The 21,674-nt window shown below is 34.0% G+C and overlaps 1 protein-coding gene across 2 annotated transcripts in view; it reads left to right on the top strand.

The window, feature by feature from the left end:
- ADAM2 (ADAM metallopeptidase domain 2) overlaps positions 1–21,674 on the top strand; it is a 123,058-nt gene that overhangs the window by 51,271 nt on the left and 50,113 nt on the right. For both annotated transcript variants that reach the window (XM_045779188.2, XM_087856324.1), the window contains exons 12-14: positions 2,186–2,366; positions 8,024–8,122; positions 8,237–8,432. In XM_045779188.2, the coding sequence (XP_045635144.2) occupies positions 2,186–2,366; positions 8,024–8,122; positions 8,237–8,432 (476 nt within the window). The remainder of the gene's footprint in view (positions 1–2,185; positions 2,367–8,023; positions 8,123–8,236; positions 8,433–21,674) is intronic.

The following is a 21,674-nucleotide window of genomic DNA, read 5'->3' as shown; positions in this document are numbered from 1 at the left end:
TTATTTAATAATAGCAATTGTTTTTATCTTTTTGTTTCCCATTTTTGCTTGATTATCTCCATGCTGTACAAACTTCACAGAAAGAGTATATGTTGAAGTGTTGTTATTTCTTTTTCAGTTAGTAATTGAAATGCTCTAGTAACTTCTCCAGAGTTATATTTGAATACAGGTTTTATTCATTTTATTTCTAATGAATGTTGCTTCTTCTAAAAAAGTGCAGATATTGAACACATGTTTTGCTTATGGATTAAGCAAAAGATGATCTATTCTAGTATTCTCTACCTTCACTGTAATGAGAACACTGCATCCTGCTGTCAATGCTTTGCAATTATGTGGTGAGTGGTGAGAAAAATGAGTGTTTGAAATGTGATTAAAACAGCAATATCCTGATTGAGATCTATATTTATTGGGATGGACTTTGTATTTAGATTTGAATGCAAGTTACAGAAATTCCAAAGTAATAATGGCTTAAATCAAAGAGAAGTTTATCTTATTTTGGGAAATTAGCATTCTATTAATTGCATGGCATTTCACTGTATAATTTCACATTAATTTCTACACAGTGACTTTCTTATCCAGGATTATCTCATAGCTCATGATGGAAGCTTTAACTATAACAATCACCCAAAATTATAGTCACCAATAGAATGAAAGCATGGCTGTCAACATTATTTTCTAGAATTTAAACATATGGTTTTGTTTTAGGCCAATTATCTGAACTTTATATATGTATACTTTAACTTCACAAAAGGCTAAGAAATGTAAGGATTGTGCAAGGAAGTCCTGTATGCAACTGAAAATCAGAAGCTCTATTATCAAGGAAAAATGAGAGATTGGAGAATGGGAATGTCCAACAAATGTTTGCAAAGATTCAAGCTACAAATAAATTCTTTAGTTGGATGTAATTATGATTAATATTTTCTTTCAATGACAACATTAATTTTACTACTAGAAGTATATCCCCTATAAACCAGTTACACATAATAAATATATTTTTCATTGCCTAGTCTTAAGTAATATCATGTTGTATCACTTTTTCTTCTTTTGGTTTTTGGTATTTAGACAGAAATGATCTGAATTATTTGCAATGTAACAATAAATCCATTATTTTGTGGTAATTATAACTGAACAGTATGTTCAACCAGGATGTGACCTCAAAAAAAAATTGGTAATTCATTAAAAATCCCTAATTTGTTCATGATCCTCATGTAAATAACATTTCCTTGTCCTAACCCAAAGGACAATGATTTGAGCCTGTAGCCTTAAAATCCAATAACTTCACATTAGCTCTATCTGTCATCAAATTATAAACCTTTATGAATATAATCTTTTCACATGTTAATACTATGCAGAATATTAAAATTCATAATGTAACAGCAACCAAAGCATGACTATTTACAACAGATGGGTTCCATCATAGAATTTATTTAAAAAAAAATCATTGAGATCTGTACTCTGTGCTAGAGAACAAAGGGATTGGAATGTCTTTTCTCCTGGAGCTGAAAAACTAGTAGGAGAAGATAATGAGCAAATAATATTTCAGTTATTAATAAATATTTTAAAGAAAAATAAATGTCACTAAAAGAATAAAGAGTAGTAATTTAAAATAAATAATAAATAAATAATAAAAAGTAGTAAATTTAAAAGAGTAGTATTTTAGATGTGTGCTTAGAAATGTTATCTCTGTTTGAATAAAGACTGGATACTAGACTCGAGTTTAAGCAATATATTTAAGTTAGAGAAACAACTATCTGAGCTATCAAGTATAGGTGTTATTCAAAATGCAGTACTGAGTAAGATTATTTATGAATAAGTATAGATAAAAGAAGTGAAAAGCCCAAGCTCTTTGTTAATACAGGCTATTGTAATATTTAGGAGTCATGAAAAGAAAAAGAAGCAACAAATGAAACAGATGGCATACTTTGTGAAGTAGGAACTATAAGAGAAAATAATGTCATGAGTGAGTGTAACATAAGAAACAATAAAATTTTATTATTTAATTCTAACTAAAATATTTAATGTAAGTTCTTGCACAATTGACTTCTTTTGTACAGAAAATGAGTTTGACACTAACAAAATTGAGCATTTTAATTCTTGTGGAATGCTATTAAATAGGTTTATTCCAAGTCTAGGCAATTTATGAAGAAATACCTACATAAAAATGTGAAGTTCGATGTATGTTTAGTCATTCCAGTGGTGTGAAGGTCTTCAGTAACTGCAGCATGGAGGATTTTGCACATTTTATTTCAAAGCCAAAGTCCCAATGTCTTCAAAATCAGCCACACTTAGATGCATCATACAAAGCTGCGGTTTGTGGTAATGGACAAGTGGAACAAGGAGAACAATGTGACTGTGGAAATGAAGAGGTTAGTACTAATTTGGAAGACTATATAGCAGAATTACATGAAAAATTATAAACAAATTTTTATAGTATTATGCTGCCATTTTCCCTAATACATCAAACTCACCTTTATATTGAAATAAACTGATAAGTGCACACATATATCAGTATATGGATTCAGTGGTTTGTAGATTATCCATACAGGTGATTTTCAAGGTCATTAGTTCTCTAACGGAGTTGACCTAAGTTTTACTTTCCCTCTTGAGTGTGTTCTTCCTGAGCACAAGCATACCTCCGAGACACTGTGGGTTTGGTTCCAGGCCATCACAATAAAGTGAATATCACAATAAATTTTGGTTTCCTGGTGCATATAAAAGTTATATGTTTACCTATAGTCAATTAAGTGTGAAATAGAATTATGTCTAAAAGACAAGGTTCATATCTTAATTAAAAATACTTTTTTTTTTTTGCTAAATACCTTTGCTGATACTTTTTGTTCCCTAAAAAAGTGCTCATCAGGGAAATTCAAATCAAAACCACATTGAGATACCACCTTACACCAGTTAGAATGGTAAAAATTGACAAGGCAGGAAACAACAAATGTTCGAGAGGATGTGGAGAAAGGAGAACCCTCTTACACTATTGGTGGGAATGCAAGTTGGTACAGCCATTTTGGAAAACAGTGTGGAGGTCCCTCAAAAAGTTAAAAATAGAGCTACCCTATGACCCAGTAATTACACTACTGGGTATTTACCCCAAAGATACAGAAGTAGTGAAGAGAAGGGCCATATGCACCCCAATGTTCATAGCAGCATTGTCCACAACAGCTAAACTGTGGAAGGAGCCAAGATGCCCTTCAACAGATGACTGGATAAAGAAGATGTGGTCCATAATACAATGGAGTATTACTCAGCCATCAGAAAGAACGATTACCCAACATTTGCAGCAACATGGATGGGACTGGAGGAGACTATGCTAAGTGAAATAAGTCAGGCAGAGAAAGACAATTATCATATGGTTTCACTCATTTATGGAACATAAGAAATAGCAGGGAGATCGGTAGGAGAAGGAAGAGAAGAATGAAGGGGGGGTAAAGAGAAGGGGGAATGAAGCCTGAGAGACTATGGACTCTGGGAAACAAACTGAGGGCTTCAGAGGGGAGGGGGATGGGGGAATGGGATAGACCGGTGATGGGTATTAAGGAGGGCACGTATTGCATGGAGCACTGGGTGTTATACACAAACAATGAATCATAGAACACTACATCAAAAACTAATGATGTACTGTGTGGTGACTAACATAACATAATAAAAAATTAAAAAGAATAAAAAATAAAAAAGTGCCAATCATCATCTGAGCTTTCAGCAAGTCACAACCTTGCCTCAATGCTGATGGCTGCTGACTGATCAGGCTGGCGGTTGTTGAAGGTTGGGGTGGCTGTGGGAGTTTCTTTCTTTCTTTCTTTCTTTCTTTCTTTCTTTCTTTCTTTCTTTCTTCTTTCTTCTTTTTTTCTTTCTTAAGATTTGATTTATTTGACAGAAAAACAGCAAGAAGGAACACAAGCAAGGGGATGGGAGAGGGAGAAGCAGGCTTCCCACCAAAGCAGGGAGCCCAACATGGGGCTCTATCCCAGGACCCTGGGATCATGACCTGAGCGGAAGGCAGACACTTAACAGCTGAGCCACCCAGGTGCCCTATGAGGCAGTTTCTAAAATAAGACAACAATGAAATTTCTTGCATTGATGGACTCTTTCATGAACAGTTTCTCTGTAAGCATGCAATGGTATTTGATGATGTTTTACTCACAGTAGAAATTTTTTCAGATTGGAGTCAATCCTCTCAAGATCTGCTGCTGTTTAATCAACTAAATTTATGTAATATTTTAAATCTTGTCATTTCAACAATCTTCACAGCGTCTTCAGCGGGAGTAGATTCCGTCTCAAGAAACCACTTTTCTTTCCTTATCCATCAGAAGCAAATCCTTGTCAAAATTTTATCATGAGATTTCAGTGATTCAGTCACAGTTTTAGGCTTCACTTCCAATTCTAGTTTTCTTGCTATTTCCACCGCACCTATAGTTACTTCCTCCACTGAGTCTTGACCCCCTCAAAGTCATTCATGAGGGTTGGAATCAACTTGTTCCAAACTTCTGTTAATGCTTTCTGAATGCTTTTCATGGTACCTACTGTGGTCCTCTCCACAAAGTTTTCAACTTGTTTTGCTCAGGTCTGTTAGAGAAATCACTTATGTATTGCAATTATAACGTTATGAAATGTAAGTTAAAGTTACTCCTTGATCAATGGACTGCAGAGTGGATGTTGTGTTAGCAATCATAAAAACAACATTAATCTCATTGTACATCTCCAACAGAACTCTTGGGTAACCAGGTGCATTGTCAATGAGCAGTAATATTTTGAAAGGATTCTTTTATTCTGAACAGTGAGTGTGTCTCAACAGTGGCCTTAAAATATTCACTACACTTTGTTGTAAACAGATGTGCTGTCATCTGGACTTTACATTTATAGGGTACAGACAGAGTAGATTTAGCAAATTTTTAAGGGCCCTAGAAGTTTTGAAATGGTAAATTAGTATTAACTTCAGCTAAAAGTCACCAGCTCCATTAACCACTGACAAGAAAGTCGGCCTGTACTTTGAAGCTTTGAAACCAGGCATTACCTTCTCCATCCTACCTATGAAATCCTAGGTGACATCTTTTAATGGAAGACTGTTTTATCCACATTGAAGACCTGTTGTTTAGTGTAGCCGCCTTCATTAATTATTTTAGTCAATCTTCTAGATAGCTTGTTACAGCTTCTACATCAACACTTGCTACTTAACTTTGCACTCTTATGTGATGGGTATGGCTTCTTAAACCTCATGAACCAATCTCTGCCAGCTTCAGGGTCTTCTGCAGCCTCCTCCCCTCTCTCAGCCTTCATAGAATTGAAAAGAATTAGGGCTTTGTTCTGGATGAGGCTTTGGCTTAAGGGAATGTTATGGTTGGTTTGATCTTCTATCCAGACCACTAAAACTTTCTCCACATTAACAATAAGGCCATTTTGCTTCCTTATCAGTCAGGTATCGCTGGAGCAGTACTTTAAATTTCCTTCAAGAATGTTTCCTTTGCATCAAAACTTAGCTAACTTTTTGGTGTAAGAGTCCTGGCTTTTGGCCTATCTTAGCTTTCAACATGCTTTCCTCACTAAGCTTAATAATTTCCAGCTTTTGACTTAAGTGAGAAACATGAGACTCTTCCTTTAACTTGAACACTTAGCATTGTAGGGTTATTAATTGGCCTTATTTCAATGTTGTTGTGTATCAGGGAATAGGGAGGCCTGAGAAGAGGGGGAGAGAGGAGCAGCTGCTTATCAGTGGAACAGTCAGAACATACACAATTAAGTTTATTGTCTTATATGGGCATGGTTCATGACACTCCCCAAAATTGCAATAGTAAAATAAAAAATCACTGAAAACAGATCACCATAACAAATATAATAATAATAATGAAAAAGTTTGAAATACTTCAAGAATTACCAAATGTGACACAGAGACTGTTGGAAAAATGACGTTGATAGATTTGCTCAATGTAGGGTTGCCACCTTCAATTCGTATGTAATATCTGCAAAGTGCAATGAGGTGAAGCGCAATAAAATAAGGTATGGCCATATTTTTTCCAAACCTAAGATCTGCTGGCGTTCAGGAAAATAGATATATAAAGTTTTCACAAATTTACAAGAAAATGAGGCATACTTGTGGCTTTGAAAATTTTAATACAGGTCAATATTTAAGTAAAAAGTGTTTGGACCATATATAATCAATAAAAGCATGTTTTCTAACCCACAAAAGCCTTAGATAAAGCTGCTGGATTGGTGGGAGGTGGAAGAGTTGAGATAAAAGGAATGCAGTAAGGGAGAGAGATCGTGAGACTCATAATGGGCTTATGGATGTGAGAAAATCAAGACACAAAAGGAGTTCAGTGTTCCCTACAGCAGTAGCTAAAGTCACACATGGGTATCATCCCCAGTACGAAAGTGAGCTTTTAGATACCTAGTTGAATGATGTGTTTTTAAGAAATTATTCCCAGTATCCACTTGTCTTTTCTTGTTTGGGTCTGAATAGAAACTCTGAAAATTTCTAGTAAAACTTCACAGTTGTGTATCTTAGCTCTATTAACTATCATATAATTGAGCCAGTCCCTGTGATATTACTTCATTCTCTGGAATCCCATATAGATAACAATGACAATGACATTGATTAGGCAGAATAGTTCTGGAAAATACTGCAAATTTAGTTTACCCTAGTAAGTATGGTGCTATAACTCATATTAAGATTAATGAAATGCATGATTTATTTTTGTGTAACTTATTGAGATTTTTGTCCAATTAACCCTGTTCCAAATCCTGGGGGAATTTAAAAAGTAAGTGTGTGTGTGTGTGTGTGTGTGTGTGTGTGTGTGTGTAAGCATTGTTCTCTAGCCTTCTCTTATCTAAGCATAATAATCAAAAATTTTAAAAAATCACTGGTCATGGATAAATCATAGCATTAATTAAGGCATAATAAGATATAGGTAGGTGATATAAAGGTGATAATTTCAATCATGTTTAGAAATATAATTTTCTAGTTCTTTGTCTTTAGAGGATTAAAAGTAAAGTATGGACTCTGGGAAAAAACTGAGGGCTTCAGAGGGGAGGGGGATAGGGGAATGGGATAGGCTGGTGATGGGTATTAAGGAGGGCATGTATTGCATGGTGCACTGGGTGTTATACACAAGTAATGAATCATGGAACTTTACCTCAAAAACTAGGGATGTACTGTATGGTGACTAACATAATATAATAAAAAATATTATTATTATAAAAAAAAAGAAAACATAATGTTTAAAATTCCCCAAATTTGACAAAGGACATAAAGCTACACATAGAAGAAGCTAATTTTATCTTATAAAATATATAATATATCTTACATATTTTACCTTATAAATAAGATAGAAACAGAGAGGAGGCAAACCATAAGAGGCTCTTAACTAGAGGAAACAAACTGAGGGGTGCTGGAGGGGAGGTGGGGGGTGGATGTCATAATCGGGTAATGGGCATTAAGGAGGGCACTTGATGTAAATGAGCACTGTGTTTTATATGCAACTGATGAATCACTAAATTCTACCCCTGAAACTAATAATACACTATATGTTAACTAAATTGAATTTAAATAAGACATTTTATAAAAGAAAAAAATAAAAAATAAAAGTAAAGTAAACTTTGGACATCCCATAAAAGTTACAAACTTATTAAAACACAACAGATTCATAAGAGTTGATTAAGAACTGGTCATTGTAATGAAATTGATAAATCATAGCTTCTGTTTATTTTATGTCTTGTATTTAACTATGTCTTTGTCTACAAGCACCAGAGAGCTTGATGTCTTGCCTTTGGTGGACTCCAGGGTTTCAGAAACCCCTACAACCAACAGTGTCAAATCTACTCTAGGGATATACAGTATAGCAGAGTGTAGTAACTAATAAATATCTGCTACATAAATGAATAAGTGGCTTCATTTTTTTATGTTCACCAATATGTGATTTAAGCATCTATCTGAAAATTATATAATATACAGTTATCATTAAAATATCTGTCTAATGCAAGTATAAGTTGGGAGATACTTCAGAACATTTGATTTGCCTTTCAGGATTGTGAGGCTAAGTCAAACTCATGCTGTAATCCTGAAACATGTATGCTAAAACCTGGCTCAATTTGTGATACTGGTGAATGCTGTACAGATTGTCAGGTAAAGAGCCTTTTTAAATTTTTTATATTACCTTCATGAACAAATTCATCATCTTCATAATACTTATATGTTCACATTCTGCTTTATTCAATGTTATTTACTTCACCCTATCAGTATGCGGCAAAAGGAGACATGTGTAGGCCTCCCACTGATGAATGTGATCTCCCTGAATATTGCAATGGATCATCTGCAACATGTCAAGATAACTTTTTTGTTCAGAATGGGCATCCATGTGGAGAGAATCAGTGGCTCTGTGTGAATGGAAGTTGTAGAAGTGGGATAAAACAATGTACAGCTATATTTGGTGAAGGTATTTATTATAATTTGATATCCCATGTATGCATTTTTCTGGAAACCAAAAAAATAGATATTGATACATAATTGTGATTTTAAAAAAATAATGTGATTTTTAGTATAAATACTTTAAAGGATTACAGAAAAAAGTAAGGAATACTGTAAAAAAATCAGACAATTTGTCTGGAATTAAAGTTACGCATTATTTCCACAAAATAAGAAAGAGAAACATTCAAAGTCTATGGGATCTTCATTTGAGAAGGAAGAAAGCAGACTGAGCATAAGTTACACTTCCCTCTTTCACTCCATATGCACAGTTTTCTTAGTAAATATAAATACATATGGCTATGGACATTAAATGTCATATGTAAGTTGGCATATGAGTACAATTTAAATCACACATGCAGATACACACAGCCAGATACACACATTCACACCAGGGAACTACAAGGATAGTTTATGAAAATCCGAAAAAGGGGTCATGAAGATCCACTAACTATGAAATCATTAAAAGATGATGTGCACCAAGGTTGAAAACAAAAAGGAAAACCATGTACAAAATACACACAGAATCATTTGCTGAAGAAGATGGAGACAGCAGCAAGAGCAGCAGCATGGCATGTCTATATCAGAAGAAGCAAGAGCAATTGACAGAGGAAATATTCAGGATACTCATATAAATAGCCGGGTAGGTCAACATTTTCTCAATGGTAACAGGTAAATGCCTACTCTAATTTCTAATTTCTGTGTAAAAAGGGAGTTGCAAAGTGATTATCAACTCCCAAAATAAACATACAATAACATGGACTGACTATTGGTTTGAAGAAAGGCAACACAAAATACAAGGAAAGAAACTTATATAATGCTAAAATGCTCTCCCAAGGAACTGGGTGATTTGAACCACAAGGAAGTTTTGAAGAAAGATATCTCTATCATCTATCTATCCAGCTAGCTATCTAATCTATCTATCTATCTATCTATCTATCTATCTATCTATCTATCTATCTATCTATCTATCTATCATCTATCTATATCTATCTATCTATCATCTATCATCTTTCTTTCTTTCTTTCTTTCTTTCTTTCTTCCTTCCTTCCTTTCTTTCTTTCTCTTTCTTTCTTTCTTTCTTTCTTTCTTTCTTTCTTTCTTTCTTTCTTTCTTTCTTTCTTTTTCTTTCTTTCTTTTTCTTTCTTTCTTTCTATCATCTATCCCTACCTATCTCTTATCCATCACTAGCATCTCTATCTTTTCATCTATATCATCTGCCTATCTGTATCTATCTATACATACATATAGATAAATAGAGAAAGAGAAAGGAAAAGAAAATCTTGATTTGAAAGGTATACTGGTTAAAATGTAAAAATAAGCATATTGGTTAGATCATTGAAAAGGTAGAACTTCTGTTTAAGCTGGCAGATAGAATTGCAAATTTCACCCAATGTTAAATAGGTAGAAACAAACAAACAAACAAAAAGTATATGAAAGCACACATTTGAACTCCTATAATTTGCTTTCCAAATTTATTTCTATAAGAATTGGTTGTGAATGATATCCAAAAAAAAGGGAAACTAAACCAGGAGATAGAAGAATTAAGCAAGAAGAATAAATCATCATAGAAATTAGTAAAATTCATTTTTTTCTAAGATACATATCTCTCAAAGTATACATATTTTAGAATATAAAGAACAGTATGAAATGGAGTTATTAATATGTCAAAAATGTTAATCCCTAGAAGAATAAAAATAGAAAAATATAGTTTCGCCAAGAAAAAAAAAAACCTGAAACAAAACTCAATCATTCCAACAAAATGTAGCGCAAAGTGAAATTAAATATTGGCATGTCAAGTATTCATTTTGTAATTTAAGACAGCTACAATAATAATAATAAAATAATGTGAAACTACAAGCTCATAAAGGAGAAAAACAAAAACAATAACGATACTTGATTAATTCCAAAGAAGACAAGAACAAAGTTAAAAAAGAACATAGAATAGGACAATAAATACTAAGACAGCTTATTTACATTTAAATATTTAGCAATTACATTAAATATAAAACCTGTACTAAATATTAAGTTTAGAGAAAGGGTGTAGCAAGTAGTGATGGATGTAACTGTGGGAAAATAACTAGAAAAATTAAGATACATTTTATTGATGATATTTTATTTTATTTATTAATTTTTAAATATTTTATTTACTTATTTGACAGAGAGGCAGTGAGAGAGGGAACACAAGCAGGGGGAGTGGGAGAAGAAGAAGCAGGCTTCCAGTGGAGGAGCCTGATGTGGGGCTCGATCCCAGGACTCTGGGATCAGGACCTGGACAAAAGGCAGATTCTTAACGACTGAGATACTCAGGCACCCTATTGATGATATTTTAAAAGGCATTAGACTACAGTGAAACCAAAGACAGCTAATTGTTTAAACCATGACAGGAGAGAAAGCTTGCATATTTTAGGGGACCACTGTTAGGCAATTTTTTTCCTAGAGACATTTGGAGATTTTGAAATTTGGAGATCAGGTTTGGATTAGGCAGAGATCTTTTATTAGAAAGAAAAAAATAGCAAATTTTAGCAGTTGAAATTTAAGGGGACTGTCAAAACCATAGAAAATTTTTTCCATGAGGCATTTTTGGAGCTCTGAAGCTGCTCAGCAATTTGGTCAATTAGGTTAAAAACATTAAAAAGGCATTATGAACTTCCCTGCAGTCACACGATAATCAAAGACCAAATGGTGGAAGAGGCTTGCCACCAGAAAACCTTAGTCTTCTAAAAGATTTCACTACATTTTGAAGTGCCTATGTTAGTAGACTAGGAAGCTGTTCTGAGATTCTCTAAATGGCAAGAATTTATCTCAGGCAGACTTACAGTGAAAACAAATATTGACAAGGCTATCAATCAGTAGCTTACAAGGGTCACACCTAAGATAATAAAGCAGATCCAGAATAAGACTGTACACAAGCAGAGAAAGACGATTATCATATGATTTCTCTCATCTATGGAACATAAGAACTAGGAAGATCGGTAGGGGAAGAAAGGAATAAAGAAAGGGCGGGTAATCAGAAGGGGGAATGAAGCATGAGAGACTATGGACTCTGAGAAACAAACTGAGGGCTTCAGAGGGGAGAGGGGTGGGGGAATGGGATAGGCTGGTGATGGGTAGTAAGGAGGGCACGTATTGCATGGTGCACTGGGTGTTATACGCAACTAATGAATCATCGAACTTTACATCAGAAACCAGGGATGTACTGTATGGTGACTAATATAATATAATAAAAAAACATTAAAATAATAAAAAAAAAGAGTAAGACTGTACATCAGCCTTGGCCCATTTAATTGCCTGATTAGATTTTAGTGATCATCTACCTTACTCAATACGCCTAACTCAGAGTCAATTAAAAGATAAAATAGAGAATGGAAAGTAGCAATATTTAAAGAGATAAGAACCAATAATTTTCAAAATGAAAGGTATTCCCACAAATTCATGATGCTCTAAGAATCTCAAGAATGTCTTTGAAGAAAAAACACATAAAGACATCATAGTAAAACTACTACAAAAAAAAAGAAAAGATGAAAACAAAACAGCTAAAGTGGGAGAAACAATAACTTTTAAAGTAAGTGTGAGTCAGATTTCTTGTCAACAATTACAGAAGCCAGATGACAAAGTAAAGACACTTCTTAAGTGCTAAAAAGAAAATAACTGCCCACCTAGCATTCTGTAATGAGCAAATATACCCTTTAAATATTTTCAATAAATGTGCTTGAACAAGTGTACATTCACAGGAAAAGAATGAATTTGAAACCCTACCTCACACCAAACACAAAAATTAACTTATATTGTAGACCTAAATGTAAGAGCTAAAACTACAAAGCTTTTAGAGGAAAACATAGGCATAAATCTTAGTGACCTTGCATTAAGCAATGTTTTCTTAGATAAGACACCCAAAGCAGAGGTGATGAAAAAGGAATCATTTGGACTTCAAAAATTTAAAGAACTTTTGTTCTTCAAAGAAAATCACCAAGAAAGTGAAAAGGCAGCTCAAGGAATGGGAGAATATATTTGTGAACCATATTTTTAATAATGGACATATACAGAATACATAAGAAACATTCAACTCAACAATAAAAAGACAATGTAGTTTAACAAATAAGGAAAAAAAATTGAATAGACATTTCCGGGGAAAAAAAGACATAGAAATGGCAAATCACATGAAAGATGCTCAAGATCATTAGTCATTAAGGAAATGGAAATTAAGACCACAGTATGATACTTGTTCACATTCACTAGGATAGCCATAATTCAAAGACAACAGCAATGTTTGTGAGGATATGGCAAGATCCAAACTCATGCATTGCTAGATATGAAATAGTACAGCTGCTTTAGAAAGCAATTTGGAAGTTCCTCAAAATCTTGAACATAGCAGTTTAACCCTCAGTATATATACCCAAAAGAACTGAAAATACGTCCCCACAAAACCTTAAATAGAAATTTGCATCATACCATTATTCATAATAACCAAAATGTAGAAACAACCCAAATGTCCATCAACTGATGAATGAGTGAACAAAATGCAGAATATTATTTAATTTAAAAAAATGAATGAAGTGATGATATTTGCTAAATGTGAATAGATTCTGAAAACCTATGCTAAGCTAAGAAAGCTGGTCACAAAAGACCCAACAGATTCTGATTCCACCTATATTTAGCTTACAGAATAGGCCAATATATAAAGACAGAAAGTAAATTAATAGTTGCCTGAGGCTAGGGGAGGGAGGGAGAGGGTGTATGTGATTGTGTGTGTGTTGTTTGATGCATATCCAGTTTAATATTATAGCATATTGATGATCACCTTTACGGCCCCAACTTAATACTCTCAAATACACTGCAATGCAGTTATCTGCTAAAAATTAAGTGTGTGCTTGGCTGGTTGGTTGTTTTTAAACCTAAAAATGTGAATGTTTCTCATGCTCCCGGTCATGTTTCTTCACCTTGCCAATCTTACAGTATTTTAATTTCTCTCCATGTATAATTATTTTAAGATCTCAAAGATAAGTCATCTTAGGCTTTTGTATCTTCTTCATACGTGTTGACATGGTTCTTCTCCATACGAACTTAAGACCAGATTAATAAATTAACTCCTACATTAATTTTAGTTGAATTGATATCCATGTTATTCTGTCGATGACCTAATGAGTGTGAAGTGGTATCTTGTGGCTTTGATTTGCATTTACCTGAAGACTAATGATGAGCATCTTTTCATGTGCTTATTGACCATTCGAATGTCTTGTTTGGAGAGATATCTGTTTACATCCTAGTCAGCTATTTTTTTTAATTGGGTTGTCTTTTTAATTATTGAGCTGTAATAGTTTTTATTTAATCTGTATTCAGTTTATTGCTAAATTCATGTTTTGCAAATCTTTTATTTCTTTGTGTAGATTATGTCATCCCTTTTCTGATAGCCACCTTTGAAATGCAAAGTTTTAATTCTCATGAGGTTCAAATTATCTATTTTTGTGTGTGTCTGCTTGTGATTTGGGTGTTATAAACAAGAAAGCATTGCTTAATCCAAGGTGCTGATTTACTCCCCCCCCTTTTTTCTGGGAGTTTTATATGTTTTCCTCTTAAATTTGGGTCTAGAATCCATTTTGAGTTAGTTTGTATATGGTGTGAAAAATGGTTCCAACTTAATTCTTTAGCGTGTGGGTACCCAATTGTTTCAGCATCACTGTTGAACAGATGATTACTCCCCCATTTAATGGACTTGGCATCTCTGCTGAAAAATCACTTGATTGTAAAAGTTTAAGGGTTTATTTCTGGACCATCAGTTCTACTCCATTGATCTACACATATATATACTTATGTCAGTAGCACACTGTCTTGATTACTGTAGCTTTGTAGTTTAGAAACCAGGGATGCGAGCAATCCACTTTTTTTTTCTTTTTAAGGTTATTTTGGATATCCTAGGTCTCTTGCATTTCTTGAATTTCAGAATCAACTTGTCAATTTCTGCAAAAAAGTCAGCTGTGGAATTTTGACAGTAATTTTGTGTTGAATTTGTACATCAATTTGAGGTGTAATATTACATCAACTATAATAAGGTTACCAATCCACAGACATGCAATGTTTTTCCAATATTTGTATCTTACTTAATTTTAACTAAATATTTTATAGTTTTGTAATTATCAGTATACAAGCTCTATACTTCTGTTAAATATATCTCTTGATATTCTTTTTGATGTTATTATAAATAGGATTTTTTTCAAATTTCATTGTTCATTGCTAGTGTGTAGATATCAGTTGATTTTGAATATTGAACCTTTATCTTGCAACCTTGCTAAAATTCTTTATTAATTCTAGTAAGCATGTTTTGTGGATTCCTAGAATTTCTATATATCAGAAAATGTCTTAGGAAATGGATATATTTTAATTTCTTAATTTACAATCTATATGCCTTTTGTTTTTTCTTCTTGGCTATTTTTCCTGAGTAGTACTTCCAGTACAATATTGAGTGGAAGTACTCAGGGCATATATTCTGACTTGTTCCCTATCTTAGGGGTTGAGCATTGAGTTTCTCATTATTAAGGATGATGTTAACTATGGTTTTTCATAATCCTCCTTATTAGGTTAAGGAAGTTCCACTTCTGTTAGCCACTTTGCAAAGTTTTTTTTTTTTAAATCAAGAGTTGAATGCTAGATTTTTCTTGTCCATTTCTGTGTTTGTTGCAATGATCATTTTTTTTGTCCTTTAGTTTATTGATATAGTACATTACAATAATTAATTTCCAGCCTCGCATTTCTGGAAAAAATACAACTTGGCCATGGTGTGTTATCTTTTTTTTTTTTTAATTTTTTATTATGTTATGTTAGTCACCACACAGTACATCATTAGTTTTTGATGTAGTGTTCCATGATTCATTGTTTGTGTATAACACCCAGTGCTCCATGCGATACGTGCCCTCCTTAATACCCATCACCAGCCTATCCCAATCCCCCACCCCTCTCCCCTCTGAAGACCTCAGTTTGTTTCCCAGAGTCCACAGCCTCTCGTGGTTCATTCTCCCTTCTGTTTACCCCCCCTTCATTCTTCCCTTCCTTCTCCTACCGATCTCCCTGCTCTTTCTTATGTTCCATAAATTAGTGAAACCATATGATAATTGTCTTTCTCTGCTTGACCTATTTCACTTAGCATAATCTCCTCCGGTGCTGTCCATGTTGCTGCAAATGTTGGGTAATCGTTCTTTCTGATGGCTGAGTAATACTCCATTGTATTATGGACCACATCTTCTTTATCCATTCATCTGTTGAAGGGCAACTTGGCTCCCTCCACAGTTTAGCTGTCATGGACAATGCTGCTATGAACATTGGGGTGCATATGGCCCTTCTCTTCACTACTTCTGTATCTTTGGGGTAAATACCCAGTAGTGCAATTGCTGGGTCAAAGGGTAGCTCTATTTTTAACTTTTTAAGGGACCTCCACACTGTTTTCCAAAGTGGCTGTACCAACTTGCATTCCCACCAACAGTGTAAGAGGGTTCCCCTTCCTCCACATCCTCTCCAACATTTGTTGTTTCTTGCCTTGTCAATTTTTCCATTCTAACCCACGTAAGGTGGTATCTCAATGTGGTTTTGATTTAAATTTCCCTGATGGCTAATGATTTTGAACATGTTTTCATGTGTCTGTTAGCCATTTGTATGTCTTCATTGGAAAAATGTCTGTTCATATCTTCTGCCCATTTTTTGATTTGTTTATTTGTTTCTCGTGTATTGAGTTTGAGAAGTTCTCTATAGATCTTGGGTAACTGCCTTTTATCTGTAGTTTCATTTGCAAATATCTTCTCCCATTCTGTGGGTTACTTCTTTGTTTTCATGACTGTTTCCTTCTCTGTGCAGAAATGTTTTATCTTGATGAAGTCCCACAAGTTCATTTTTTCTTTTGTTTCTCTTGCCTCTGGAGACATGTCATGAAAGAAGTTGCTGTGGCCGATGTCGAAGAGGTTACAGGCTATGTTCTCCTCTATGATTTTGATGGATTCCTGTCTCACATTGAGGTCTTTCATCCATTTGTAATTTACCTTTATGTATGGTGTGAGAGAGTGGTCAAGTTTCATTCTTTTGTATATAGCTGTCCCATTTTCCCAGCACCATTTATTGAAGAGACTGTCCTTTTTCCACTGGATGTTTTTTCCTGCTTTGTCAAAGATTAGTGGACAGGCCCGAGGGTCCATTTCTGGAGTCTCTATTCTGTTCCATTGGTCTATGTGTCTGTTTTTGTGTCAGTACCATGCTGTCTTTGTGATCACAGCTTTGTAGTATAGCTTGAAATCAGGCAAGGTGATGCCCCCAGCTTTGTTTTTCTTTTTCAACATTTCCTTGGTGATTTGGGGTCTCTTCTGGCTCCACACAAATTTTAGGATTGTTTGTTCCAGCTCTTTGAAAAATGTCATTGGTATTTTGATCCCGATGGCATTGAAATTGTAGATTGCTCTGGGTAGCAGGGACATTTTAACTATGTTTATTCTTCCAATCCATGAGCATGGAATGTTTTTCCATCTTTTTGTTTCTTCTTCAATTTCTTTCATCAGTGTTCTGTACTTTCTAGAGTATAGATCCTTTACCTCTCAGGTTAAGTTATTCCATGATATCTTATGATTTTTGGGGCTATTGTAAATGGAATCAATTCCCTAATTTCTCTTTCTTCAGTCTCATTGTGTATAGAAATGCAACTGATTTCTGAGCTTTCATTTTGTATCCTGCCACATTTTTGAATTGCTCTATAAATTCTAGTAATTTGGGGGTGGAGTCTTTTGGGTTTTCCATATGAAGTATCATGTCGTCTGCGAAGAGAAAGAGTTTGACTTCTTCTTTGCAACTTTGAATACCTTTTATTCTTTTTTGTTGTCTGATTGCTGTTGCTAGGACTTCTGATACTATGTTGAACAATAATGGTGAGAGTGGGCATCCTTGTCGTGTTCCTGATCTTAAGGGAAAGGCTTTCAGCTTTTCCCCATTGAGAATGATATTTGCTGTAGGCTTTTTGTATTATCCTTTTTTTATATCGATGGATTGTTGGTATATACTTGAAAATTTCTTTTTATTGTGAAAAAAATACATGACATGAAATCATTTTTACCATTTTTAAGTGTACAGTTCAGTGCCATTAAGTGTATTCACATTACTTTACAAACATTACCATCATCCATCCCCAGAATTTTTTTTAATTTTCTAAACTGATACTACATATCCATTGAAGTAACTTCACTGTTGATTTTCAGGTACAAATGTTTTTAAATTTTTGATCTATATTTTCTTTTGTTGCCTATGCTTTTGGCATCATATCCAAGAAACAATTGCCAAATCCAATGTCAAAACGTTTTTCCTCTGTATTTTCTTCTAAGAGTTTTATAGTTTTTAGCATAATGCATAAAGAAGTTGAATCACTATGTTGTATACCTGAAAGTAATGTAACACTGTATGTCAACTATACACACACACAAAAAAAGATTTTAAAGTTTTTAATTAAAATCCAGTTAACCTACAGTGTAATATTAGTTTCAGGTGTACAATTTAGTGATTCAACACTTACATACAACACCAGTACTCATCTAAACAAGTGCACTCCTTAATCGCCATCATTTTTTAAAAAGTATTTTCTAATTGTAGCTCTTACATTTATGTATCTAATCCATTTTGTGTTATTTTTAGAATATCATGTAAGTAAGTGTTTAACTTCATTCTTTTGCATGTGTATATCCAATATTCTTAACACAAATTGTTGAAAAGACTGTCCTTTCCAACTGAGTGGTTTGGGTATCCTTATCAAAAATTATTAGACATATATGAAAGGATTTACTTCTGGGGTCTCTATTTTATTCTATTGGTGTGTATATCTGTCTTTAATTCTAGTATGCCAATATACATTGTTTTGATATTGTAGCTTTTGTGGTAAGTTTTTGAATCAGTAAGTATGATACCTCCAAGTTTGTTCTCCATTTTCAAGATTTTTTTTTTTCTATTTGAGGCCCTTGATATTCCATACAGGAGATATGTTGGTATTTTGATAAGGTTTGCTTTGGAGCTGTAGATCACTTTGGGTGAGATTGCCATCTTAATAGTTTGTCTTCCAAGCCATAAACATGGGATAACTTTCCATTTTTTGGTGTGTTTTCTTTAATTTTCTTTGCAACATTTTGTGGGTTTCATTTTACAAATTTTATTTCTGTGGTTAATTTCACTTATAAGATTTTTTTTCTTTTTGATACATTGATAAATAAAATTGTTTACTTAATTTCGTTTTGGGATTTTCAATTGCTGATGTATAAAATTACAATTGATTTTCATGTGTTATTAATTTTGTATCCCAAAACTTTGCTGAATTTGTTTGTGTGTGTGTGTGTGTGTGTGTGTGTGTGTGTGTGTGTGTGTTTAAAATCCTTAGGGTTTTCTGTATATATGAAATCATGGCAACTGTGAACAGAGATAATTTTACTTTTTCTGTTCCAATTTAGGTGCCTATTATTTCTTTTACTTGCCTCTTGCTCTAGATTAGGACTTCTACTACATTAAATAAGTGACAAAATCTTACATCCTTGTGTTGCTCCTTGTCATTACAGGAAAATGTTTAAATTTTTCACCATAGAGTATTATGTTAATTGTGTTTTTATAGATAGTCTTTATTATATTGAAGGACTTTCCTTCTTCTTCTACTTAATGTTTTTATCATTAAAATGTATTGGATTTTTCATATGCTTTTTTTTTGCATCAATTGACAAGATTATTGTTTTACCCCCTTTATAATAACTGTTATTTTGGTGTATAATATTGACTTTTTTTGTATGTTGAATCATCCTTGAATTCTAGGAATAAATCTCACTTGGTAAATGAAGTGTAATGCTTTTATTTTATTTTTTATTTTAAAAAAATTTTTAAAGCTTTTATTTTTTTATTTGAGAGAGATAGAGCACAACCAGGGGGAGTTGGCAGAGAGAGAAGGAGAAGCAGTCTCTCTGACATGGGGCTCAATCTCAGGACCCTGGTATCATGACCTGAGCAGACACCTAACTGACTGAGCCACTGAGGAACCCTGAAGTATAATGCTTTTAATATGCTTTAGAATTCAGTTTACTAGCATTTTGTTGACGTTTTTAAAATCACTACCCATAAAGGGCATTAATCTATAGATTTTTTTAAAGTTTTTATTTCAATTTCAGTTAATTAGTACAGTTAATTATTAGTTTCAGGTGTACAATAAAATGACTCAACATTTCCATGCAACAACCAGTGCTCATCATAGCAAGTGTGCTCCTTAATCCCCATCACCTATTTAACCCATCCACCCACCCACCTCTCCTCTGGTAGCCATCAGTTTGTTTTCTATAGTTAAGGGTCTGCTTCTTTGTTTTTCTCTCTTCCCCCACCTACCATGTTTGTTTGTTTTGTTTTTTAAATTCTGTAGATTTTTTGAAATTTTTATGTCTATATTTGTGAGAGATATTGTTCTAATCTTTATTTTCTTTTTTGAAATGGCTTGAGTTGTTTTAATAAGTTGCACTGTATGATGCAAAAGAATTCCTTACCCATATTTTTGGGAAGAATCAGTAACATATTGTATTAATTGTCTGAGAATTTTGGAGAATTTACCATTGAAGTCATCTGCACTCAGCCTTTTCATTGCAGGCAATTTCCTGATTTAATAATTCAAATTCGTCAGCATTGTTGATCTTTTCAAAGAACAAAATTTTGGTTTCATTGATTTTTCTCTGTCATTTGTCTATTTTTTATTTTATTGTTTTCTGCTATAATCCTTTTATTTCTTTCTGTTTACTTTATGCTCAGAATTTTTTTTTAGTATCTTAAGATGGAATTCTAGGTTATTAATTTGAAATATTCTTTCCTATTTTATTTTTTTTGTTGTTTTTATTTTTTATTTTTATTTTTTATTATTATTATTTTTTTAAATAATGATATATTATGTTAGTCACCATACAGTACATCCCCGGTTTTCGATGTAAGGCTCGATGATTCATTAGTTGTGTATAACACCCAGTGCACCATGCAATATGTGCCCTCCTTACTACCCATCACCGGCCTATCCCATTCCCCCACCCCCTCCCCTCTGTAGCCCTCAGTTTGTTTCTCATAGTCCATAGTCTCTCATGTTTCATTCCCCCTTCTGATTACCCCCCCCTTTCTTTATCCCTTTCTTCCCCTACTGATCATTCTAGTTCTTATGTTCCATAGATGAGAGAAATCATATGATAGTTGTCTTTCTCTGCTTGACTTATTTCACTTAGCATTTTCTCCTCCAGTGCCGTCCATGTTGTAGCAAATGTTGAGAACTCGTTCTTTCTGATTGCTGAGTAATATTCCATTGTATATATGGACCACAACTTCTTAATCCAGTCATCTGTTGCAGGGCATCTCGGCTCCTTCCACAATGTAGCTATTGTGGACATTGCTGCTATGAACATTGGGGTGCATATGGCCCTTCTCTTCACTACGTCTGTATCTTTGGGGTAAACACCCAGTAGTGCAATGGCTGGATCATAGGGTAGCTCAATTTTTAACTTTTTAAGGGAACTCCACACTGTTTTCCAGAGTGGCTGTACCAACTTGCATTCCCACCAACAATGTAGGAGGGATCCCCTTTCTCCACATCCTCTCCAACAATTGTTGTTTCTTGCCTTGTCTATTTTTGCCATTCTAACTGGCGTAAGGTGGTATCTCAGTGTGGTTTTGATTTGAATTTCCTTGATGGCTAATGATTTTGAACATTTTTTCATGTGTCTGTTAGACATTTGTATGTCTTCATTGGAAAAGTGTCTGTTCATATCTTCTGCCCATTTTTTGATTTATTTGTTTCTCGTGTATTGAGTTTGAGAAGTTCTTTGTAGATCTTGGATACCAGTCCTTTATCTGTAGTTTCATTTGCAAATATCTTCTCCCATTCCGTGGGCTGCCTCTTAGTTTTTCTGACTGTTTCTTTGGCTGTGCAGAAACTTTTAATCTTGATGAAGTCCCATAAATTCATTTTATCTTTTGTTTCTCTTGCCTTTGGGGATGTATCATGAAAAAGGTTGCTTTGGCCGATGTCATAGAGGTTGCTGCCTATGTTCTCCTCTAGAATTTTGATGGATTCCTGTCTCACATCGAGGTCGTTCATCCATTTGGAGTTTATTTTTGTGTATGGTGTGAGAGAATGGTCAAGTTTCATTCTTTTGCATGTAGCTGTCCAATTTTCCCAGCACCATTTATTGAAGAGACT

This window comes from Ursus americanus, chromosome 27 (genome assembly GCF_024610735.1).
Source record: "Ursus americanus isolate L20-20 chromosome 27, mUrsAme1.1.p, whole genome shotgun sequence".
Classification (NCBI taxonomy): Eukaryota; Metazoa; Chordata; class Mammalia; order Carnivora; family Ursidae; genus Ursus; species Ursus americanus.
Note: the sequence above shows the minus strand (reverse complement) of the source record. Positions and strands in the feature narration are given on the sequence as shown.